At 38.0% G+C, this 24,988-nt stretch overlaps 3 protein-coding genes across 5 annotated transcripts; all 3 read right to left on the bottom strand.

Moving 5' to 3' along the window:
- LOC18769096 (scarecrow-like protein 4) lies at window positions 1,632-5,346 on the bottom strand. 2 transcript variants are annotated; one of them, XR_002272504.1, is made up of 3 exons: window positions 4,936-5,345; window positions 2,811-4,806; window positions 1,632-2,211 (listed from the first exon to the last, which is right to left on the bottom strand). XR_002272504.1 is itself a non-coding variant. In XM_007204035.2 (2 exons), exon 2 carries the CDS (start codon window positions 4,777-4,779, stop codon window positions 2,974-2,976), a length of 1,806 nt encoding a protein of 601 aa, XP_007204097.1. In that variant the 5' UTR covers window positions 4,780-4,806; window positions 4,936-5,346; the 3' UTR covers window positions 2,473-2,973. The 2 variants fall into 2 exon arrangements, 1 of the variants encoding a protein (XP_007204097.1); XM_007204035.2 differs by lacking the exon at window positions 1,632-2,211 and having other exon boundaries at window positions 2,473-4,806; window positions 4,936-5,346.
- Window positions 11,148-16,305, bottom strand: LOC18769030 (succinate dehydrogenase [ubiquinone] flavoprotein subunit 1, mitochondrial). Its single transcript, XM_020568493.1, has 16 exons — window positions 16,029-16,305; window positions 15,323-15,490; window positions 15,116-15,203; window positions 14,721-14,867; window positions 14,466-14,606; window positions 13,841-13,926; window positions 13,643-13,735; window positions 13,491-13,554; window positions 13,222-13,365; window positions 12,884-13,071; window positions 12,510-12,684; window positions 12,252-12,422; window positions 11,973-12,042; window positions 11,750-11,870; window positions 11,638-11,675; window positions 11,148-11,527 (listed from the first exon to the last, which is right to left on the bottom strand). The coding sequence occupies exons 1-16, from the start codon at window positions 16,131-16,133 to the stop codon at window positions 11,425-11,427; spliced, it is 1,902 nt and encodes a 633-aa protein (XP_020424082.1). The 5' UTR covers window positions 16,134-16,305; the 3' UTR covers window positions 11,148-11,424.
- On the bottom strand, window positions 19,583-23,536 carry LOC18770032 (cytochrome P450 90B1). Of its 2 annotated transcripts, none has more exons than XM_007201889.2 (8): window positions 23,071-23,536; window positions 22,647-22,971; window positions 22,379-22,531; window positions 22,037-22,279; window positions 21,854-21,946; window positions 21,693-21,771; window positions 21,445-21,551; window positions 19,583-20,103 (listed from the first exon to the last, which is right to left on the bottom strand). In XM_007201889.2, exons 1-8 carry the CDS (start codon window positions 23,304-23,306, stop codon window positions 19,828-19,830), a joined length of 1,512 nt encoding a protein of 503 aa, XP_007201951.1. In that variant the 5' UTR covers window positions 23,307-23,536; the 3' UTR covers window positions 19,583-19,827. The 2 variants fall into 2 exon arrangements, with proteins under 2 accessions (XP_007201951.1, XP_020424992.1); XM_020569403.1 differs by having other exon boundaries at window positions 19,583-20,100.

Below are 24,988 nucleotides of genomic sequence, written 5' to 3'. Positions count from 1 at the left end.
GATGGTGTAGGTTAATCTTGCAATTAAGAAAACAATCCCTCTTGATCACTTCAGAAAAGTTAGAAATCAAACTGAAGTATGATCACAGAGTTGATTCAAATATGAGATGATATTGTCGTCGACGTAGATGAACACGTCTCCTTGCGCAATAGCAATAGTATAAATACACAACACATGCATACATCTGAGTCATGACCCAGTCAGCCACTGTGTATAGATGACATGTCACTTTTACATTTTGATAGTAACAACACAATCGCCAATGTCTCCTCCCTCCCTCCCTCCAGAAGGAAGAAGCACAAGGCTGGGATGGGACCACTCTGCCCCATGCATGATGTCATCGTCAGAGCACATTCTGCTCATCTCTGATAAAATCACCCTCCCAAAAACGTCAAATTCATCACCAGTACCCTAGTGAAAAAGTGTACCACCAAAATCTCCTTCCTGCTCTATTTGCAAATTGCGCAACAGCAGCAGTCACCGCCTCTCGCCAATACAGCCTCTCTTTCTAGTGGTGGTGTGACGGTTTGATCACTGTGTAGGCTTAAAAGCCTCAAAAATCTCATAGGCAACTGATTTGGTACCCTATCATAATGTTGATGTTCGTCTTTCCACGTGACAGTATGTGATTGACTTAAAATGCTGTTAACGTGACGTCCTGTTACACAAAAATTGTTCTCCGTTTGTGAGACACTCACAACAGTGAAACAGTTGCATCCCTCCAAATATGAATTTGGGTTGATGAGACTCATGCAATTGCACGCAACAACCAATCCTATCTGTCAAGTACTGTAGGTTTTGAAAGACCAGTCAAGGTGACTTGTTCAAATGTTACCAAATCTCCAATGTGCACTGTTTCATTACCGTTGTAGTAAAGTTCTCACCTTTTAACCCCAAAGCTGTAAAGTAACTTAACTACATCATCTTCAAACTGTACGCAAATTATCAACAAAAACTTCACACACTATATGACCTCCTTTTAATTGATCCTTCTTTTTTACCATTAGAAGCGCCTCACTAAAGTCTAAAAGATAATTATGTTTAGTAATTGTCTCAAGTACTGGTTAATCTAATCCCAAAAGACTCAATTTAAGTTTTTGACCAGCACACTATACTTTTTCTTTATAAAAAAAGAAAAACAAATATGAAACTCAACGGGTACTGCTATTTTCACCCCGTGTCTTATTTTCCTACCTATCTTATACTAATACGTGTAGGAAGTGCTTTTGACTGAAAAATGTGTGTTTAAAATTTTCCAGTCGAACTATTTATAACCAGTTAACCACTGCCTTAGCTGTCAAGTTCCCAAATCAAAGGGGTCTCGGGTGCAATTAGTGATGAAAAAGGCCTCTTTCAAGTAATTAAATTGCCAAATCACTTCTCCAGTTACGAGGAGAAGGACATTTCACAGGATAGTGCCAGACCAGCAGAGGGGCTTAAAGGGTCCATTTCTTTGCAATTCAATATGGTGTTATTCTGCTGAGGACGACATAAGAGGGAGTGCTTTGTTTTTTTACGGGTAATAGAGCAAGAGATATTGAAAGATACTTATACCAAACCCCACATAGTGATATTTATTTATAATTTATAATTTTTTTTTTTCTTTTTTGGGTTTAAATGGGACCCTACTCTAGAAGGCAAATCAAATTTCTATATACTCAAACGTAGCTTTTACAATGAGGCTTGAATGGTCACAGTCACTCGGACCATAAGCAGAGCATTATCATGCAGTGCCACTGCCTTCTTTGTCATGCTTTTGGCCCATTTATTTTGTTCAGAGAGAGAGACTAGGAAAGGGGTTGGTTCTCATCCCCAAGTCTGTAAGCAAGAGAGCCAGAGGACTGATCTCAGAGTGAAAGGGACATGCATTAATATCATAATCAGGAAGAAAACATGGCCCATGGATTGAAAATATAGACACATTTACACATTGGATGGGCGAGAAACTCCAATGCTCAAGCAAATTGCTAAGTTGCTTTAACTCCAACTCATTGTCTTTTGCGCTGGTTTAAGGAAATTGATTACGAGGCAGAAACAAAAGCAGCAGCCTTTGAATATGGAAAGTTGAGCAGCAGGAGTAAAAAAGATCTCTGCTGGCAGATCACTTGCAGCAGGTCGTCTTCATCAAGAGACCAATTACAGAAATCACAGCTTTGCACGCGCAGGTAATGGGTCTTCATCAAACCCTAATTACAGTCTTACAGAGACAACCTGATGGATAATGAGGCAATTAAAACTGTCAGAAATCTATTACACACTGCTACTGCTGCTGCAGGTCACAAAAATCTGATGCCTGCCTGATGGCATAGGCATTGAAATAAATTGCAGAGCCACAGCCTCTGTGAGGTAAACCAAACTTGCAGCCATAAAGCCAGAATACTCGAAAAGTGCAAGCTTTAATGTAAAAAACAAAAATGAGATCACCAATTAACCATTTCTGACGGTAATAATAATCTTTGTTGGACAAAAGAATGAAGCTGAACTGAAGAAATAGAAACTAAATTCAATATGAAGATTCAAATTTACATACAGAAACTACAGACAACAAAGGGGACAGAACCTTGTTACCCCTTGATTTTCAATGGCCTTTTTTTTTTTTACAATTAGTCATATTTCAGAGTCTCAAACCTGTAAGAAAAACCCCAACCAAAAAAACAAAAAAAAACCAGGGAAGACCATGATAACGTTGGAGAATGATGAAAAACTAGGAAGAAACTACAAAAATTAACAAGCAATTTGTGACCCAAAAAGCTCAAAAGAGTGATGGTGGTGGAGGTGATTTTATATGCTGAAGTAAAATAAATACTAACTGTAAGTTCACTAGGGCAGTCTTGAGTTCCATTTCTGATCATGAAGAAGAAGAAGAAGCACTGAACTAAGACCACTGTCAATGGCGTACTGAAACTAATAGGCTTCCACCCAGTATTAAAAGACCTGGTGAAAAACCCAATTCCCAAATTGAAGCAAAACCCATTAACGCCATGATGAAACAGTGAACAGAGGAACTTCGTTCCAAGCCAAAGAGAGAAACCCCGGTGGAGATTCAATTAGAGAATACAAAGAATTGTTGTAGTTCCAAAGCAGGATCTTGGCCTGGCTCACTGCGTAATGGCTAAGAGCTACCGGCTCAAAACCGGAGCTTTCCATCAAATACTTCCATTGCTCTTTGTCTTCGAACCGTTCTCTCTTGGTTCCCGGTTGCTCCGGCCCAACCACGCCGCCAATTCGACGACCCAGTAAAAGCTTCTCCACTTTAAGCCTCTCCGGCGAGTCTCGGGTCATGTTCGGCTCCAGCGACTCAAACAGCGCGGTGTAGTACTTCAACGCGTTCTTGAACCGGCTCGTGAACCCAACCCGGCTCAAGTTCGCTTCGTACTCGCCCAAAGTCACAATCTTCGGGTTCAGCGATTTAGCTAGTTTCAGAGCCGATTGAACCGCCGTTGGAGTCTCGTCAAGTAGGTTGTACAATTGGAGCATCAAGTTCACAGCCAAGGCCTCGTCCGGTTCTACCCGGAAGCACGACTCGTCGAGCTCATGAACCGGAGTGAGAATCGGTTCGAACTCGAAGTTCAATTCCAGAAGCTTGGCAAAATCGCGCAGTCGATTTCCAGTAGCAAAAAGCGAGGCCGCGGGAGATGTCCCCAGAGACGGAGCCGGTATGCCGGAGATCCGAATTCTGCTGGGCTTTCCGGTTGACCTGGTCGCCAAGGCCTGCAACAGAGCGGCCCATTGGACCCCTTGGACGATTCCGAAGTCGACTATGTGGATCTTCGTCGCTCTCTCCGTCGCTTCGAGAATGGCCTGGTTCGCAGTCAAATGGGCAAACTTGGAATAGGGGCAAGCGTCGTTTAGGGCCTTGTAAGAGAGAGTGAAGTCTTCGCAAGCAGTGTCGTAGGTCGTGGTGGCCGCCAAGCTTTTCTCCGATTGCAGAGACGACACTCTGCTCTGCAACGCTTCGGTGAAGTAAAAACCAACTCTTTCAGTTGGATCTCCGCGGTCTGAGACCGATTCTCTGAGTCGAATCAGTGATTTGACGGCGCGGTCCGGGTCGGACTCGGCTAGCCGGGCGCAGTCGAGTAGGGCCTTCAGTAGCGGCGGCGCTGACTCGATCTCCGGTGACCTTGACGAGACCCCGACGGCTTCGTTTGGCTGCGGAGGAGGGTCTGCTGATTTGGCCTGTTTGACTACAACATGCGGTGCTGGTGGCGGCGGAGGAGGGGCTGTCCAGGCTGGCAACTGGTTCTGAGTTTCAGAGAAGATGACTCGGTTGAGATCGGACGGTGGGGAGCAGGGATTGCTGAGTCGACTCGGGCAGGGGGGTTGGAATGGATCGGCACCGTAGAGACCGAAATCAGCATTGCTGCCATGCCACGTGTCGCAAGCAGAGGGCAGATTAGAACTATCCGTTGAATCCCCACCGCCTATGATACTATCCATCCACTCGTCCGAGTCGAACTCGGCCGCGCCACCGCCGCCTAAATCAGAAAACCGGAACCCAGTGGGGTGGTGATCCAAGTTGGGAAACGGAAACCCCGGCTCCCCGCCGGCGTCAGAGCTTCCGGAAAGCTGAAACGGGTCGGTATACCCCGAGCCGGTTAATCCGTAGCCCAAATTGGGGCTGTGAGTGTTGTTGGGCCAGGGAGTGAGAGAGAAAGCGCCGACCGGCTGCTGTTGGTGGTGGTGGTGCTGCTGTTGTTGCTGCTCCTGCTGCTGCTTCTGCTTGATGACTTGCTGAGCAATCGCCATTAGATTGCCACTGTCTGCACACATATATGCCATTCTCCGGCCAAATCCAACCGGAAACCGCTGCACTCACATTACAACAACACAAACCCACAATCAGAACATAGCAGCCAAGTGAGTTCCAGAGTGAAAGACTGAGACTTTATATAGTGAGAGAGAGAGAGAGAGAGAGAGAGAGAGAGTGGTACATACACAACTGGAGGTCCAGAAACAACGGGATCACAACTTGGTTTGCTGAGCTAGAGAGAGAGAGAGAGAGAGAGAGAGTAGACGTTTGTATAGAGCAGAGCTTTGGTTTATTATTTAAATAAACAGGATTTTAAGAAGGAGAAAGCAAGCAGAGCAGCTGAAGCTTAAAACTTTCAAAGTACTTGAACCCCGGAAGGAGGACCAAAAACCAAACCCAAGGCGCTCGCTGGCTCGCTGGCTGCTGGAGCTGATTAAAGTCCATCCAAAATCAGCAACGGTGTGGGACCCACTTCCTCATTTCGCAAAAAGATTAAAAAAGAAAGGCCTTCCCAATTTTGAAAACCAAAAAAATGAAAAATTAAGAAATCATGAGAGTAGAGGGAACCACCTTCTCCCACCCTCCCCTACTAAAAAACCTAGGCCCTCTTTTCTGCGCTCTCTTTTTCCTTTTTTTCTTTTTTTCTCCCTCAGTGACGTGGCGCCCATATGAGAGTGGGCCCCGCCTACTCAAATATGACAACACCGTGTCACGAACGTCCACGTGTGTAGGTTTTTTTTATTTTCCTCCCGCTGTGTTCGGGCCATGTGGGACCCAGGGGCTCTCGATTTTAAACGGCGCGTCCATGTCACCGTCTACGACTGACGTCATGGGGTCTGATCTTTTAGGGAAAAGGTGAGCGAATCCTGGCCGCTCGTTTCTCTGACTTACACAAAAACAGAAACGGACTGCGTTACCTGTCTGCTTCATCTCTTACGCCCGATGCGTGTATACAGTTGGCGCTTCGTACGACATGCAATTACTGTAGTTTAGTCGTGGACCTGAGTCAAAAGGTAAAAATGTGAATCCAACAACAACGAATGGTGAGGTGAGGTGAGTTTAGAATAGATTTATTAGCCATAATTACTTTTTGGATTTAAACATTACACGATGTGTCTCTACTACTTTTCCTAGTAGAAATCGACAAAACAGAAACAAAAAAAAACATTTCCTATTAGAACTAAATCAAATTTTTCGAAAGAAAAAAAAAAAAACTAAGTGAAGTTTTGTAGTGGTCTCAATTCCAACTAAGTACAAAGTGTTATGCTGATCTGAGTCACGCCACGATCTATAATGATCTATAATCATCAATGGTTGAAATTACTTCACGTGCCCACTTATAACTGACGTTAGCATTCTTTTATGAAAGAAAGCACCACATCATATCATTATCAAACTTTAATATTCAAATATAATTAATGTAGTAGTACTATTTTTCATTCGATAAATCAACAATTAGTTTCAAATTAATTATGTGTATTTTAAATATCGAATGAGGTGGAACGAGAAAGAAACCCAAATTCGAATTCCTCTCCTTCCTTAATGTAAAAACAAAACAATTTTATAAGGCATGAAACTAGATCAAAAAGAGAACACAATGCAAAGTATAGTCAAGAGATAAAAAGTGAGTCAAGGCCCAAGGGTGGGGGTGGAAGGGGTGATTCTTAGATAAAAAAGGGTGGAGATAAGGGAAAAAAAAGGAAGAAAGAGCATAGAAAGGTGAAAATTTGGAGTGGGCTTTTTTTAATGGGGCAAAGTGGGGAGGGAGGGAGAGACTCGCAGGCAGATTGGGGTCCGTTCTTTTTGGCCGGTCGGTGGGCCCACTTTAAGACTACATGGGCCCTCTTTGTCAAGGACTAATGAGGAAAAGTGGGTACAGTGTGGTCCCACGTGGACAATCTTGGACCAACCAAAATGCAACAACTGAGAAAAGCAACGGTGCACGAAACTTTGACGTGGAACAAACAAACCAACGGGCAACAAACCCAGTGAAAGCAACGTCCACGGTGGGCTTTCGGAATTTGGTGGTGGTGCTGGTGGAGATGTCTACCACATTAACGTGATTTCTTATGTTACGTTTCATTCAAATGCAAAATAAATAAATAAATATATATATATAATCAAAGATTCAAAAAAGTGAGAACCAAAATTTCTTTTTCAGAATCTGAGACATGTGTTGGTGGTGCAAGTCAATGGATTCATTATGTTGAAATGTATTTTTGTTGGAAAATAGTCATTCAATTCACAATTTTAGGTTTTTGGGAAGTACGTAATTTCGGTGTTGAGATCAGAAGTCCTTGTTGGCGTCAGAGCAAATGAATCGGGAAAGTTTTAGGCATAACCAGTCATATATAATTGTATTTTTATATCTCTTGTCACGTTTAAAAACACAAACAAGTGGTAGAAAATTTTTTCTCCGAATTAAGTTGTGATAATAAGTAGAGGTCAACCAAATGAGTTGTTTTTAGTGATGATGACTCGGCAATTGGGACGTGGATTTGAGGTAGTGTTGTAGATGGGAAAGGCTGTGAAAGAACCCTTTATACTTTTTAAATATATATATATATTTTTTTTCTGGCTCTCTAATTAAGATTATCAATTAATGATGTAAAAGCGAAATGGACAAAGATTAGAGGTCTTAGTCCGCCGTCACTAGTTGGGTTGATTAGACAAGAAATCAAAGCAATCCATTGCTTAGCTTATCTTTCTCAGTTGGACTAGACCCACAACGGATGCACATCCTCCTTTATCATTTCTTTTTCTCCATCCACTTTTCACACCTTCAATTTAGTTTAGCCCAAGGTTCTCAAATTCTCATTTCTCACTATCTAATCAAGATTTATGCTACTTATTCTCATGATTCTACTTCGCAATAGCAATAATTACTATATACGTAACTTATAGATATCTATTACACTACTATTAATTTATATGTGATTTTTACATGCATGTTGCAAGAGAGAAAAGTTATATAACTGATTCACTTTTTTTAATCAATCATATTTCTTAATGACGCTAGCTTCCCCTTCTTCATATTCGAAACAATTGTGAATCTTTGGTAGTTTAGCTATTGCATCACGTAAGCAAATCATCATAATTAATACGTCCAGTTTATGGATTTTGAAAGTATTTAAAAAAGAAAGAATTGTGAAGTACGAGTCTATAAATAATCATAATCAAATTTGTTGCCTAAATTTAGGGTTTGGGGGGGGTTCGAATTGTATAGTGAGCAGCTGGACCAATTCAATAATAGTTAATTGTACAGTTGAATCTGCCTAATGCAATATAAGTGAATGGTCAGTCTGCAGTATAGGCTTCAAATTCAGAAGATATCAATAGCTAGGATAATAGGGTAGAAAGCTATTATGAACAACTAAAATTAATAATTGGGCATAAAGGACTCACTAGTGTAGTGGTTTTGAGTATTTACTTCCTCCGGTAAGGTCATGGGTTTGAGTCATAGCATCCGTATAGTGTGTATAAGTTTAGTATACTATCGCCCCTCTCAATATAAAAGGTCATAAAAAGAAAGAGTTAGTGAAACTAAACCATTAATAATTAGGGTTAACTCATAGAGCACTAGAGTATACGCATATAACAATTACTCACGATGGGTTAATTAAGCATTAAGTAGCTTATAGCTTAGTCAACAATCTGATTAAGATCCAGCACTGAAATAGTGCTTTGTTTTAAAAAGTTATAGAGGTATGGCTAATAGCTGCGAGGCTGTTGCTAGCCTGAGATAGTTGAAAATTTTGAAATTCAGTCGAAAATGAAAGCAACAACCACTAGCATTACAATACTGTATGTTCTGCAAATGGCCATCTCTTAAAAGAGATATTTAATATTTTCTAATTAAGTTTTTATTTATTTTAAAAACAGCTTACATATGATGACATGTTATATCCCACATAACTTTTGCATTATGTTATGGAAATTGACCGTAACTTTTTTTCGGATCGACGTATTAATTACAATAATATTATTTGGACGTTATTATAGTGCAGACGTTATATATTTTTTAATATATATATATTTTATTTATTTATAATGGCATTCGCATAATAATAACGTACAGATATTCAAATAAGAGAATAACTATATATATATATATTTTAATAGCTAACTTTAGACAATGGTTAATGGGGTTGGGAATAATCAAATATTGAATGCAGGTTTATGATCAAGTACTTAAGTACTTTGGCTAATAATTGAGCGTAGTAATACACTTTTTTATTTATTTTATATGTACTTATCTTATTTACAAATTTGGGATACAAATTAGTCTTTTAATGTTGCCTGTTTAGTGTTCACCAACTCTTTTGTGGTCCACCAAAATCCCAACAGTGCATATCCCTTAATTTTGTATTACAAGTGTCATCATTTGATCAAGTTAGTGCAAAAAAGAAAGGGGCAAAAAAAAACACTGATCAATGTATATTTGTCTAAGTGGGAAAATCTATATTTTCAAATTCAATTAACCAATTGTGTAAAAGGTAAAGAAACAATAGTTTTTACAAATAGGTCTACATGACATTTTATAAATAAAATATTTAAAATACAATATTTTAGAAAAATTTATTGCTGTACTTTTAAGTGAAAAAATTGTAACACGTTAAGAATCAATTAGAAAATAACAAGTAGCTAATTGAGGTTTTTTTTTTTTCTTACATGATATCAAACTCAATATATTAAAGAAATCATGTAAAACCCATAATATTTTGACAAATTAAATATAAAAATAAGGTTAGGTTCTATACATGTTTTCTAAATATTTAAGGCTCTTTAAAATAATGACACTTTCTTAGTCTTAGAACGTGATAAATTAAATAAATGACTTTCCACCACCACCATCACCACCTTAACCATTAGTAAGGAAATATAGAAATCAGTTCCCAAACACAGTTTATATTATATTAGGACAATAACAAACATCATAATCACAGGACAAGAACGTCATCCGTCATCCGCACCAAGTGGGTCATATAATTGAAGCTGATATTCAACTTGAGTGACTGTAATCGTAATGACTAATGAGTACTTAATTTCAGGATTAAATTGAAACACTCATGAAAAAGTTAAAAACAAAAACAAAAAGAAGAGTTGCAAACGTAGTTAAATAGTTAAGAGTATTTACCTTTGTACTTGAGATTTTGTATTTCAACAGAGTCTAACCGAGTGAAAAAGAATTTTAATTTACTCCACTCCGAATATTAATCGAATCACCCCAACTGATTTTAAAATATAAATGTTAGAATTATGAAATATGAATGAGTAGTTATTTGATTTTTGTGAGGGGGGCACAGTTTCTCCCACTAACATCATGAAACATGTAGATGTAGTGAGTCAGTGATATTGTAGCAACGTCTTTGTGAATGCCATTTAGTCCAACTAAAAGCCACCATTGTCGCCTACTTGTTACTAACTCTCTCACTCTCTCACTCAACTCTTACATTATTACAAGCCATGCACACTCGAATTTCCAATAAAGCAGTTTTTGGATCAAGACACCACTCCATTGCATGTTTGACTGCTAAAAACTTAGCTTTGTCCTTACATGATGGGCTCATTGTTAATTCATGATTCTTCACTGTTGCTTGTGGATTATAGGAGGGATTAATACTATGCAATTTTCAATTGAACTCTCTTAGGGCTAGTCGCGGTGGTGCTCGTGTGATTGATTGTTGATTGGAGATTTAAATGAGTCTTTAATGTATTTACAGTCAATAACTGATCATGTGTGTGATTGATTGTTAATTGGAAATTTAAATGAGTCTCTAATGAATCTACGATCAACAACTGATCATGCGTTTATGGTAGACGTGTAATTGATTGTTGATCATAGATCTAAATGGGTCCTAATGTATCTACTACAATAACTGATCATGCACGAACGCATGACTGAACGTGGCAAAATCCTTCCCAACATCAACAAGCAAATTTCCTACATAATGCAAAGAGACTGATTGTTCCTCCATTGCCACCTTTAGTCCTCTTTCTTTCAAATAATACCAAGAGCTAAAGTTTAAACAAAGGGTGGGAAGACAATGAGAACTTCACCTAAATGTGGCCTTTTTCTAAACGAGTAGAAGGGATCTATGTACCTACCCCGATTTCAAATCTTGCCTCAACAACTTTATTGTTATCACAGAGACTAAATTTGATTTAAATCATTTAAATTATTTTGGCCTTGGCCAATCCAAAGCAAACATTTGGAAACTCACTGCTCTTGTAGATCGACACTAAGACCATAGTTTTGTAAACCCAATCATTTTGGGATTCAATTTCGGAGTATAAATTCAGCTTCACAAATGTTAAAAAGGTATCGGCTATATGTTGATAAATTCACCTTTAGCAAGTCCCAAGTCCAACAGATCGCCTGGATAGGCTCTCGACTAAAACACAATATCACATCCATGAATTTGCTGGCAATTTAATGGGTTATCAAAATTAAATACATTCGGAGAATCTTCCCCTTTGCTGCAAAATAGACATTCCAATCCTTGATTGAAATTATTAATACTTTGGATCACATCAGTTTAACACAGATTAATGCAACAATTATTTGCCAAAAAGCTGCAACTACAACAATTAACAGCCTTCTTTCTTCTTAGGGAGTTCACTACATGCTTGTAAAAAAGATTATCAGCGCGATTATAAACGGAGCAAACATCTCAGTAGACACGAGCTTTAGGTGGGAATGACTCGATTTCATCGTCTAATGTGTTCAAGTGAACTGGTCTGTAGTCTAGTCGGACCTTCTCATTTTCCCAGTATCTGCACAAAAAATGAACATAATTTAATTTAGAATATACAATACAATGAAATTCCACGAATAGGGAACTGCATATTTCTCATAATAGAGAGGGGTGGCGAAGGTGGCTTACCCTAGAGTATGTTTCATCCACTTCTCATCATCCCTTTTCTGCAAGAGCAGAGAAAATTTCATTATATAGTGGTAAGGAAAGGACATTTCTAAACAAGAGCAACAGGGCTAACCGTGAAGTCTTCACGAGCATGTGCTCCTCTGCTCTCTTTCCTGGCTTCAGCGGAATGCATGGTGACACAGGCATTTATCAAAAGGTTTTCCAACTCTATAGTCTCTATCAAGTCGGAGTTCCTGTAAAAAAATTACATATATATATATATGTTAAATTGTTAGCTCATAAAAGAAAAAAATGTATTTACTTATTTGCCAACATTCTCATGCACAAAATTTCACCATATCAAACTCCGATCCTTCACTTGAACATTATCAAAACTCTCCCATGCCTTGTCAATCAACTGAGAACCTACAGAAGGAACACAGAAAAGGGAGTACATAAAAGGTTGCAATAGTGTTTGATTTTCAGTCTAAAAGTTCAGGGGAAATCTATATAGCTCAAGGTAATGGGTTGAAATATGAGATCTTCAGTTGAAGGAGTAAGCAATAAAGCCACTTTATGTACCCAAAAAGGGCAAAATGGGGTCAAGGCGTTGTAACTTTTGGGAAATGGAATACCTTCTTCTAATGTTTCTTGTGTGCGGAACACAGCAGCATTATTTTGCATTATTCGTTGCATATTCAACCGGATTTGCGAAGTTGGTAGTGAACCATTTGAATTCCTTATTTTGTCCAACCATGCAATGGTCTGCTCACCAGAATCCTTTTCCAGAGGCTGTTGTTTCTCCCCTATACAAGATCAAGTAGAGACGTTTAAGATTTTCTCACATTTACATTATTAATTTATTATCTTCATTAGCATGAAAACAAACTTGCCTGGTTTATGGATCTCTGCAACTCTATTTGCACAAGCTCGGCCAAAAACAACAATGTCAAGGAGTGAATTTGCACCAAGCCGATTGGCACCATGCACAGATGCACAGGCTGCCTCCCCAGCTGCCATTAACCCAGGAATTATTACATCTGGGTCATCACCTTTTTTGGTAACGACCTGAAAAACAAAGAACATGTTCGTGAGGAAAAGCAGTATTTCAGAGAATTGTTTATGCTTATTTTAATCAAAGGATGGTTCTTTGGAATTTTAGTCATTATATCTATTCATTCAATAAGTGATGATCCAATTTAACTACATTGTAGGCCCTTGAGTAAATCATAAGAGGCCTAGTTGACATGAATATATTAACTCATACCTCTCCATGATAATTGGTCGGAATTCCACCCATATTATAATGCACAGTAGGTAAGACGGGAATAGGCTCTTTTGTAACGTCCACGCCAGCAAAAATGGCAGCAGTTTCAGAGATACCAGGAAGCCTCTCCTTGAGTACATCTGGGGGCAAATGATTCAAGTGGAGATAGATGTGGTCCTTCAAAGGTCCTGATAAAAATAACTGTAACAGTTACTAAAGGACACACAAAAAGCATAGCAAGGAAATAATTGAAATGATCCATCTCATTACTGAATACAAAGATAGGACAGCAGTGTCAGCAAGGATGAAGGTCAATGTCATTCCAGAACACATCATACCTACACCACGACCCTCCCGGATTTCCATAGTCATAGATCTTGACACAACATCCCTAGAAGCAAGGTCTTTCGCTGTAGGGGCATATCGTTCCATAAATCGCTCACCTTCACTGTTCCTAAGGATACCACCTTCCCCTCGTGATCCTACAATTTGCAAAAATAAGAAGAAAATATCAGTTTCTAGCTTCTAATTAACTGAGGATAACAAACAACAAAATATTCAAATGATGAGATTGCATAGCCGAGAATGCAACCAAAATATCACTAACCTTCAGTGATGAGGCACCCAGCACCATATATACCAGTAGGGTGAAACTGCACAAACTCCAAATCCTGCAGAAGGGACATACCAAACAAGAAAATATATAATGACAAAAGGAAAAGCCTACTGAAGACTCAAGAATGGGAAAGATTAAAAAACCTGAAGAGGGAGTCCAGCACGTGCGACCATGGCATTACCATCTCCAGTGCAGGTATGAGCTGAGGTTGCAGAGAAATATGCTCTACCGTAACCCTGCCAGAAACACAAAATATGGATTCAGATCTTATTGCTTAATTGGAATAAGATGAACTTCAATGACATAACTCCAACAAAGGAAAAAGAAAACAGAAAAAATACCCCTGTGGCCAAAATTGTTGATGCTGCTTGGAACCGATGCAAAGTCCCGTCCTCCATATTTAATGCAATAACTCCTTGGCAGCTCCCTGAATTACAATATCAATCAACAATTAACTTAATGAAAAGCACTCTTGATATAAAACAATTCTTTATATCATATTTTCGTATGTGCATTGCTATCAAGAAAATAGTAAATCTTTAAAGTGGACACAGTTGAACATCTCAGAACAAGATGTTCAACATGCAAGCAATCCAGGGAAGAGATGAAAAGAACTCAATGGTCAATGATTCAATATACCAAAGCATCAACATATACGCAGCTGAAATATGGACCTCATCTTAACTATGTCACTATACCACATCTTAACTAACACACTAAAAGTTGCCGACTTTTACGTATAAGAACATGTGATGAAACTAGCTTCATTCCACAAGTAACATGTCAAAACTTTCTTCTCATGAAAGGCAATTTTGAATATGATTAATCACTTCTGATATGCTTCTGGTTTGTATAAAGGGTTGCATCTTCCAGTAGTGCAAACATAGCAACATAGTGATTACAACTTGTACATTTCTATTTATTTTTTCTTCAAAGAAAGTGCCCATCTGTTACACATAAACTTACCATCACTGTTCATTAGAAGATCCAAAGCGAAATATTCGACAAAAAATTGTGTATTATGCTTCATAGCTTGTCCATAGAGAGTATGTAATAGAGCATGACCAGTTCTGTCAGCAGCACAAGCACAGCGGTATGCTTGTCCACCTACAAGGTAACAAGATAAAGTACATGAAGCCAATGTCAGACAGCTTTAAACAGAAATCATGAGATAGGCACGTGATCTTCAAAGTTCAAACCTGCATGGATGCATCATCTTACCTTTTCCGAAGTCAAGGCTTTGCCCACCAAATGCACGCTGATATATTCTTCCATCTTCAGTTCGAGAAAATGGCAATCCATAATTTTCAAGTTCAATCACAGCTTTTGGAGCCTCTCTACACATATACTGGATGGCATCTTGATCACCTATGGGAACACAAAAGGCTCACACGTCAAAATACAACCAAAAGGACAACTGTAAAAAGTAGAGATAAAACCACAAAGTGTGTGTTTGTCTGTCTGCATGTGCACAGTGGGGTGCAAGAATAATAAGTGCCTATGAAATCCTTGTACAGTTAAAATACAATCCATAAAAGCAAGTGTTTCCTGTCTAACACCCCATCCCCAACATGAAATGAAAACCACAGATGTGTCATGTTTAACAAGTAACATACCCAGCCAATCGCTTCCCTTGACTGTGTCATACATGTGCCATCTCCAGTCATCCTCTGTCATATTCCCTAATGCAGCATTTATGCCACCCTACAGACAACTCAACGCATTAGTAAACCATATCCAAACCAAAACTATGGAATTTACATAGTCACATTAACTCGGTGAAGCTATATGCAATAGTCAGATTAAATTGCAATATCACACACCTGGGCTGCAACAGTATGTGAACGAGTTGGGAATAGCTTCGTAATGCAAGCGGTATTAAATCCATGCTCTGAAAGTCCTATGGCTGCTCTCAGCCCTGCACCACCAGCCCCGACAACCACTGCATCATAAGTGTGGTCCACCACAGTGTACGAAGAGCGCCCTGTAGCCTGCCAAAAGCAAAAAAGACATGTACTATTACCAAATACAATCGATCACAAGCTAAAGAACTAAACTTTGCACGTAGATTAAAGAATAATGAACTGCATTAATAGAGTGTTTGAAAACTTAAATGTCAACAAAATGAATAACTGAATTCAACTTTAACCCCCCCAAAAATAGCTTAGCCAATTAGCAGCAATGAGCTCGTTTGAGTGGATTGATGCCGTTTCAAAATCAATAAAATGGAGAATCAGAAACTTATAAGCTTTAGATTCCCTTACTTTCCTGCTAATTATCGGCAACCAAACTGAACAGAAATCAAAAGCTCAACTATTGTACCATATATAATTAAAATAATGACAAAAATAAGATAGAATCCGATCAAAACTCAACAAAATCATCCATAAAACCAATAATCAATTCCTGGATACACAGTTGCGTATCATTTCCAATGAAGCTACGCAGATGAAATGAAATCAATGATCAAGAATAAGACGAAGAAGATTGAGAAGAAAAAAAACCCAAAGATTGAGAGAGTGCGCGTACGGATTCAGTGGAGAAGAGCCTGGAGAAGTGAGATCTAAGAGAGTCACTGGAGACGGATCTCTGGGAAGAAGGAACGCCAAGTCGACGAGAAACGCACCGCCACATCTCGCTGCAGCTGTAGCTCTAGCTGTGGGGTGGTGTTTGGTTTCCGGTTTATCTCTGTCCCGCTCTGTATCTCAGATTGGAAACTCTGCTATTCTGCGTTTGTTTTTTTTTCCTTCTCGGCGTCGCAGCAGTGGAGGCGAAATGGAAAATAAAACAGCAGCTTTTGATTAGCAAATGGAATTTTACGGTTATAAAGTTTTCCGAAATTACTGAATCGCCACCAGGATAAAAACTGCCAATGACCATTTCAGCATTGTTGTTTTTACCGACCAGTCTGGCTTGTGTCCGAACAGTTCGCTACTACCCAAGGGGAGAATTCAGTAATTTTGGTGAGTGACTTTTGTTTTTAGACCAAACCTACCCCCATAAAATCATACTCACATATAAAAAAACTCGGTAACTATTCAATCATTATTTTCTTCGAATAATATTTAAGCAAAGCATGTTTTACAATGTTTGATACTAAACCGACATGTTTAATATTTGCATTGGTGGCTTGTGTCATATCCATGAATCGTGTTTGGGTTAAGTAATGGTGAATTAAATTGATTAACTATTTATGTTGATTATGAATAATGTTATCATATTGTGTAAAAAACATTAACTTATTATTTAAAGATCGTATTATGTTCTCAACACGAATAGAGGTCGGTCAATTAGCAATACACCCCATATTCCCATGATACCCTTATTCTTTCCCATATTCATATACCATAAGCATATGGTGGTGATTACAAGCGTAGTAATTAGTAGCAATTTTAATTGAAGGAATGAAAATTCGAATTCAAGACGTCTTGAAAAGAGAATTACTGCCAAATCAAAGACTAATTAACATAGATTGCATTCATTTTAGGTGGATCAAAGCAAATAACGAATCAAGTCATGTTTAAAGTTTTACCATTGTTCCAAATTTAATTAAAAAAAATGTTGTATATTTTGTAACATCAAGTTTAGTAAATCATTTTCATTGATTACTGCTTCTGAATTTTGACATTTGTCCTTTTTGAATTTTGCGATTGGGATTTCAACACGCTTCATTTGCAAAAACCCCATGTTGGGCATTTTTTCTCTTGTTTAATTTTATTAGTCGGTTTCGAATAGATTGGTCTTCTTCTTATTAACGTGAATGGATAACGTTCCAATCAGAATGGTCCTCCTCCAAGGCATAAAGTTTCTTTTTAGGACTTTTACGTCGAAGAACATGGTGATCCAAACCCAACCCAACCCAACTAATAATATTTTGGAGGTTTGGTTTGGTTTGGTAGGGGAAGAGCAAGTGTGCATGGGCTGGTGCTCTTTAAGCCACGATGGACATAATGAAGACAAACCACGTGGCAGTTAATCCACCATTAGCTCAAGACCTCCATATCAATTTTGATTTGAATTGCAAAATTATAAAGTATGGTATCGTATTTGATTGAGGGACACGGCATGTGTTCCATGTACGACTGTTCGAATACAAATTTAGTCCAAGAGCATCCATAGTGGGAGGTGTATGTTAAATATACATTTTTTGTTGTCGGAATCATCTCAAATAGAAAGATATAAATGGTTATAAAAATACATCACAACTATGGAGATGTAAAATTAGATGCACATTTGCATCTTTTTTTACATCCTTTACTTCAAATGGCCCAGATTTCTACATAAATATTTTTATGTTAGTTCGTAAGTAAAATCATATGTTCTCCAAATTTAAATTTTTTTAAGTCCATTTATTTGGAAAAATAAAATAAATCTAACACGCACAAAATTAATTTTTAAAAGTTAAAACAAAAAAAAAACCATAAAAAAGAATTATCGCAAACAAATCGAATATGCATATTTGGATTTACATCATTTCCCATTGAAGCAAAAAAAGTATTTACACCTCCTGGAGGTGTAAAGGAGATGTAAAAGTGGCTTTACAACCCCGAAAATACACCCCCCCACTGTGGATGCTCTAAGGGCATTTCATCTCAATTTTGTTAGAAGATGACATAACTTAAGGCCTCGTTTAAGAGTGATTCTGGATAGGTCAATAATCATTTTTATGGAGGAGTGCTTCTCCTCAAAATCACTAAAAATGATTATATGAAGAAGCACATGCAAAGATGCTTCTTTCCATAAGTGATTATAACATATCCATAATCATTCCTAAACGAACCCTAAATCTCATAACACTTGTTTTGTGTTGAAAAAGAAAGTTATAATAATCACTAATCTACATTTCTGATATGATAAGAGAGTATTTTTGCAGCCATTTGAGATCGATGGCAATTGATGCATGGTAGATTTCACATTTAGTATTTTTCTTTAACTCTTATGTGCAAGCTGATGTATTGAACATTCCTATTTTAAAGTCGAAATGAGAATGTAAAGATGGGTTATGCCAGTTAGTCACGATAGTGAATCGACCCATTATAGTCAAGTCAGTGTGAAAAGGCCTATATGGAGAAAAACATGAATGATCCGGTCCAACTTTATTGCTAACTAATTATACACAGTTTTGGGCCAATTCTAGAACTTTGCATCCTGTTGTGAAAAGTTGGATGGGAGAAACGCATCAAATGGTCTTAACAAGAACCCATCACATTTTGGCCTCAATTGGATTTGGTTTATTCAACTCTGTAGTTGAGCTAGGCTGAAAACAGAGTTTATAGGCTGGGGGCTGAACCCAAATTTTAACTTGGTTTCAATTTCATAACAATAGGAAAGTCGTAACCTGGTAATTAACAGCCGCACTTCTTGCAACCATAAGTTTTAAGTGGGTAATTCAACTTGCACACGCTATACAAATGCTAGAATTCAAATCGAGGACTTCGTCTGAGGATCGTTCCTATTTTCATAACAATAGTAGTCGTAAGCTCGTATTTAAGGGCTACATTTCTTGCAACCATAAGCTTTAAGCGGGTAATTAAGGTCCACATTTCTTAGAAACCTAACGTGCAGCTTCCTTGGCCGCAGAGAGATCATCAACAACAGTGAGAGACAGAAACAAAAAGAAACAGAAACCCATGAATTGGAATTTAAGTAGATGGTAGGAAGTAGGAACAAACAATTGCACATCGGGAAAGCGAAAGAAAACCTACTAACAAGGATCAGAAAGGGGAAGGAGCCCTTGGCCTATTCATTTAAGTTTCTGCACGAGCTTTCTGATGCTTTCATTAAATCTGTGTCCTTTCTTCGCCTTTTTCTTTTGAAGTTTTTATTTCTCGATCCATAGAAAATTAACAAATAAAATATCAACAGAAAAGAGATTGATATTTTAAAAATAAGGCATTTCAAATTGTTGCTTGTGTTGTAAGTTCAAATGCTAGTTAAAAATGCATACAAGAATTTAGTTAAATTGGCTAGAACGGATGTGTTCCCCACTATGTATCCAAGTTCGAATCCACATCACATTAAAATAAATAATTACCCTCAAGTCTCCCAACAAGAATGAGGAAGGGACCTTAAGACAATCAAATTTACAAAGAGAGGAAGATGTGATAATTTTTTTTTTCTCCTTTTAAATTGGGTGCATATATGCAGAGCTTGGCGGTGATCAGTTGAGGTCTTTGTTTAAGTGAAGCACCGCATAAACAGAGGCACAAGAAGTTGCCCTAGTAGACTAAGCCGTTGGGAAATTACAACAACCCAAAACAATGAGCTAGCTAGCTTTGTCATCTGTCACATTTGAAGCTTTTTTTAAAATATAATTCCATGGGGAGTTTTAAATTTTGGGATTTATATGAGATTGGTTTTGGTGCCTCCGGGCTGTGATTGGTAGGCCATTTTGAAAATCGACAAAAGGGAAGGCAAAAGGCTGATCCAAATCGTCTTCTAAGTCCCAGTGGAAGTTGAGGACCAGATGGTGGATGAAAACCGCCATTTCAAGTTTGGCCAGTTCTGAACCGGCGCAAAGTCGTGGTCCTCCCCCAAATGGCATAAAGTTGCTGCTTGTCATGCTCGTGTAAGATGATGAAGATGCTCCACTGTTGTTATTCTGCTGCATCAAATCATCATCACCATCACCATCACCATCACCACACACACACAAACAAAACCACAAATGAACAAAAAAATTCAGTGGCATGTGATGCTAAAAATATAATCAAGCAAAAGTCATTGGTTTTGTTTTGTTTTGGATTATTTGGGGCTCATATGAGCTTTCTACTTTTCTACCCAATACAGGACTATTACATAATGAGACTAATGGGCCTTTTACACCCCATAAAAGATTGAGATTCGGATGCATATTACTACTTACGTTACTATTTGTATCGTATTTCTTGATCACATTTCTAATACTTACATCATTATTAGTAGTGAGTCTCGTCTCTATTAAAGATACGACTTTTACTCAGTGGTGGATCCACTAAAGATCAAATGAGAGGTATTGACCCCACCAAACCAATATGTTTGACAAAATGCCTCCAAGAGGGCAACTTTCCTAAGGGGAGAATTTTGAGGGTTTCATCTTGACCCTATGAGGATAAAATTCACCAAAAGCTTGCGTTCTCATAGTGATTTTGTCACTGTCGCACTAATTATCATTGTAATGTCGTATGGTTTCCGTGGTACACTCTTTAACCTTTTGGGATGGCCTTTGTAAATACGTTTCTATTCCTTATTCGTTTGGGATTTTCTGGACCAGTGTTTGGGCTTCTTTTTGTTATAAAAGGAGAAAAAATGGTCAGGACCAGTTTGGCATTTGACCCACTAGAGAAAAAAGCACTTATGTGCACGTGCAATGGCAGCATGTGACCAACCCCACATCCACATGGGCTCTAATAATCTCAAACCCCCCGTCTCTCCCCACACGCACACTAGGGCAAGAAATAAAGAGAGGTGGAGGACCTAGTTTGTCCGTACACAGTATGAAGCTTCCATCCTTTCAGTGATATAGACACTTCATCTGAATGGGAAAAATCCATGAGATATCATCTGCCTTTGCAACTATCTTATTACGGACGCACCTCGCATCCACACTGAATTGGAACTATTAATAAGGTAGAATTTTATCCGAATATGCGTTTTCTATTCATATCATATCAACACAATAATCAATTGTCATCATCTCTCTAATCACAGGACGAGAGACTATTGCAGATAGTGTATAACACAAATATCTACTACATGTAGGATTAGGAAGAAGAAATTTTTTTGTGGGGTACACAAGTAACAACCAACGGCTGTTTTGTGGGAGCCGCAAGAACAACCAAAGGGGATGTGCTTGGTACCCTTTTCAATTTAACCTTGACACAAAACAATTATTTAAAGGAAAATGTGAAAAAGACCACTATAATTATGAGGCATGCTGTCCAAAGGCCAAAGCTAAAAAACTGACCTGCCATCTCCATGGATTGAAGTGTTGAGGCTGGTCAAAAAGTAAAGGATCCAAATGCACGGCTGCAATGACCGGAAGCACTTTCCATCCACATGGAATGTCATAACCTTTCCAAGTTTCAAACACCAAACAGAAAAAGGAAGAAGAAGAAAAAAAAAATCAACTTTAATTCTAAGCAGCCTAAGATTTTAGACGACTTTTTGGCTACAACTTCCAACTCTTACACTAAATTGTCCTCAAAGTCTTACCTTTGTACCTAACATCCTTCAAAGCCTTTCTGTGTAAAAACCTCACTACATTTCCAAGCCGAAGTGTCTCACTGATAACCTTCGCAAACAAAAGATGCAAAATTTTAATTATGAGATAATTAAGCTTAATTTAAGCTTTAACAATGATTAAGAGAGCTTACACATTGAGTGAACTCCATTTTCTTGTAGTCATCCCAATTCAACTCTGTCTCTCCTGCTTGTTTCTTGGCTTTGGCAATTTCTGTGTGTTCTTCCTGCAGAATAAACCAGACCCATTAAAGAAATAATCAAAACTAATCAAAAACCAAACGGAGATGGATTGGAATTAATCTAAGTTTGCTTACCCTTAACTGCTGAATTGCATTAGGACAGCCTGGTAAGAAGTATATGGCTAAAGCTATGGCCACTGAGGATGTTTCATGGCCAGCAAAGAGCAAGCTCAATATCAAGTCAAGAATCTGCTCTTTGGAGAGATTGGAATGCTTCAAAACCCATCCAAGAAGATCATCTTCATCTATGTTTTCTTTTCCTTCCTTTAATCTTCCTTCCATTTTGCTCTCTATAAACTTCAGAATGGTTGATCTTGACTGTGAAGCAGAGTAAATAAATCATTTTAAAATTTTGAAAATTAAAATTTAAGCTTATTGGCAGATGAAATTCCATGTAGAAAAATGTTAACTAATTACCTGCAAGGCTTTTCTGTAAGCTGTTCCTGGTAAATTGACTGGAGCAGAAACCACACCTTTCATGAAAGTAACATACAATTTCTTCAGCTGCTCAGTCTCTGGTTTTCCAGGATCTAAGCTCATGATATGTTTGGCCATCAAATTGAATGTGAACTGCAATCACTTTTTCATAACAAAATTAAGCTGCTGTTGCATTTTTTTTCCCCTTGAATTGCAAGCATTCATTGCATAAATTTTGTTTTTCTTGTTGGGTACGAAAGTAGTTTACCTTCTTAGCTTCATCTTGAGCTGAAAAAACAGAATTCTCTTTCCAGCTCCCTAAAACAAGCAGAGTGTGTTTTTCAACTTCTCTCATCAGATGGGTTCTGAGCCTGGCATGGCTTAAGAAATTGAGAGATATCATCCTCATGTCTCTATGCATGTCACCAACTAAAACCAACATAGACCATTTTCCAAGAATTCCACCTATGCTTCTTGGGTAGCTGCATTCAAACAATCTCCCTTCATTTTGCAATATGAACCTGTTGAGCCCTGCATCTGCTGAGACTATGGTTGGCTCACCAAACAGATTGGACTTGTAGATTTTTCCATACCTGCAGATTTTAAGTGAAAGTTCAAGTCTTTCCTGCATAAAACAGAACCTGGGTTATGAAATTCAAGGCTTTGTGCTTTGTGGGTCTTGTGTGATTTACCTTGAGATATGTTGCTCCATGAACTGGCCTGTGCAGGTAGCAGAGTAAGGCTTCAAATAGCCTAGGGTTTCACCAAGAAAAGGCCACCCCATGTTGCCTGGTGGGAGATGAAGTCTTGTTTGCTGCTGCTTCCTTCTGATGAGAATGAGGAAGAGGAACAGAGCTAAGACTGATGGAAGAAGACAGAGAATTACCTCTGAGTCAGAAGACATGGAGGCTGACTGTCTCTCTACCATCTTTCTTTCTTTCTGTTTCTGTGGAACTCTGCTTAGCTGTTATAATGCAAAAATGAAAACAGATATCTGCCTTTTGAAGCTCTCTACACCTGTTGAAAAAAAGAGCTAAGCTTAAAGCTGTTTAGCTTTGATTTCCAGAGTTTTTTTTAAAAAGTTGCTTATTCTTAAGCAAAAGGCTTTTATGAAAGGCTTTTGCAGCCAAGAGGTTACTTTTATAAGCTGTTTATACCATATCTACTAAGCAATTAGAAGCAACCTTAAGAAAGGTAAAGAGTTTTATATTGAAATATTACAAGAAGTGGGGACTCCCTCTCACCTATAAAAGGAGACCATTCTCCATTTAGAAGGGAATCCCTAAGCTTAACTTGATCTTTAGTCATTGGCTTCTCCCTTATTCCCTTTATATTTGGACCCAATCCCTTGTACAAATGTAAATACACATTATTATGAGAATGAAAATATACTTCTTCATGGACGTAATCCATTTATTAAGGGTGAATCGCTTGCCCAAATCTTCACACACATATTGAAGGTTCTCACCTTCACACCACATCCCTAAGTTGGACTCAATCTTGACTGTTCATTTTTTAGCATCAACATAAGCTTCCTTTTTTTTTTTTTGTTCTTTTTAGCAAAACGGAAAATAATAATGAATTTGAATTATGTGCTTGATCGAAACATTAATTTCTCAAGTAGGATGGAATTTGGGTCTATCTATTATAGCAACTTTTAATTAGCCTTTGATAAATAGCAGTTGTTGCAGAACTTTTGAGTTGTTCTTTTAATTTGCCGAATCAAATTGGTGAAGGTGAAGTGCGGTACTCCAATATGGTTATGCAGTATAATTCATCTGTTATAATATAAGTGAATGTAATTGATATTATACCTTAAAATATCAAAATCTAACACGATATATTTAGCCATTCAAACAATGGCATGTGTCAGAAAAGAGACACATACAGCTTTTTATTTTTTAGTTTTAATACACTGGTGTCTTACAAGCCTAATTAAAAAAACAGAGCTTGAAACATAGACAAGTAATTTTCTTTGAGCGATTAGACCCACAAAAATTCCAAAGTTTGTGAATCTTGAATAACATAATGTTGTTTCCTTGTCATAGAAATTTGAACTAAAGATTTTATTCTTAGTCGTTCACATCATGTTAGTTATTATAGCATTTGTCATTGGTATCGTAAATTTGCAGTTGTTCCACATCTCCAAAGGAGCAGAAAATTATTTTGACTATAGGGATGTTTACAGAGGACACTGCCAGGAGCTTCTGAATCATTTTATTGATGGTTGTTTTTTTATATAGTCATTATCAAGTTAATTATGCGTTTATTGTTTATCTCGTTATGCTCTTTGTTTATACCATAATTAACTGAGCGCATTCAGTATTAGACGACTGGTACTTGGCAGGTATGCCGGCTGCCAAAGAGAAAAAAAATACTCCAAAAGACATATAAACAAGTCCTTAGAGTGCGAGTGACATCATCACCTTCTTAACCTATCGAAACAAGATCCCTTTTTGAAATGGTAAGTCGTTTGCCGATGCACTCAACTATAAAACCAAAGATCAAGGACACGTGTTGCCTTCACAACAATTTGCACAAAATTTCATATCGAAACTTTGATGGTTATTTTTTTATATTCATTATCAAGTTAATTATACGCCCATTGTT

The sequence above is a fragment of the Prunus persica genome, chromosome G7 (genome assembly GCF_000346465.2).
Source record: "Prunus persica cultivar Lovell chromosome G7, Prunus_persica_NCBIv2, whole genome shotgun sequence".
Taxonomy (NCBI): domain Eukaryota; kingdom Viridiplantae; phylum Streptophyta; class Magnoliopsida; order Rosales; family Rosaceae; genus Prunus; species Prunus persica.
This window is presented reverse-complemented; position numbering and strand designations above follow the sequence as displayed.

Coding starts and splice junctions, on each gene's coding strand:
- LOC18769030 (XM_020568493.1), bottom strand. CDS start 16,133: ATGTGGCGGTGCGTTTCTCGTCGACTTGGCGTTCCTTCTTCCCAGAGA. Junction 14,868..15,115: donor CAAGGGAAGCGATTGGCTGG/GTATGTTACTTG, acceptor GTGTTCCCATAG/GTGATCAAGATGCCATCCAG. Junction 13,366..13,490: donor TGGGTGCCTCATCACTGAAG/GTTAGTGATATT, acceptor TGCAAATTGTAG/GATCACGAGGGGAAGGTGGT.
- LOC18770032 (XM_007201889.2), bottom strand. CDS start 23,306: ATGGTAGAGAGACAGTCAGCCTCCATGTCTTCTGACTCAGAGGTAATT. Junction 22,280..22,378: donor CTTACAGAAAAGCCTTGCAG/GTAATTAGTTAA, acceptor TCTGCTTCACAG/TCAAGATCAACCATTCTGAA. Junction 21,552..21,692: donor GAAGGATGTTAGGTACAAAG/GTAAGACTTTGA, acceptor AAACTTGGAAAG/GTTATGACATTCCATGTGGA.
- LOC18769096 (XM_007204035.2), bottom strand. CDS start 4,779: ATGGCATATATGTGTGCAGACAGTGGCAATCTAATGGCGATTGCTCAG.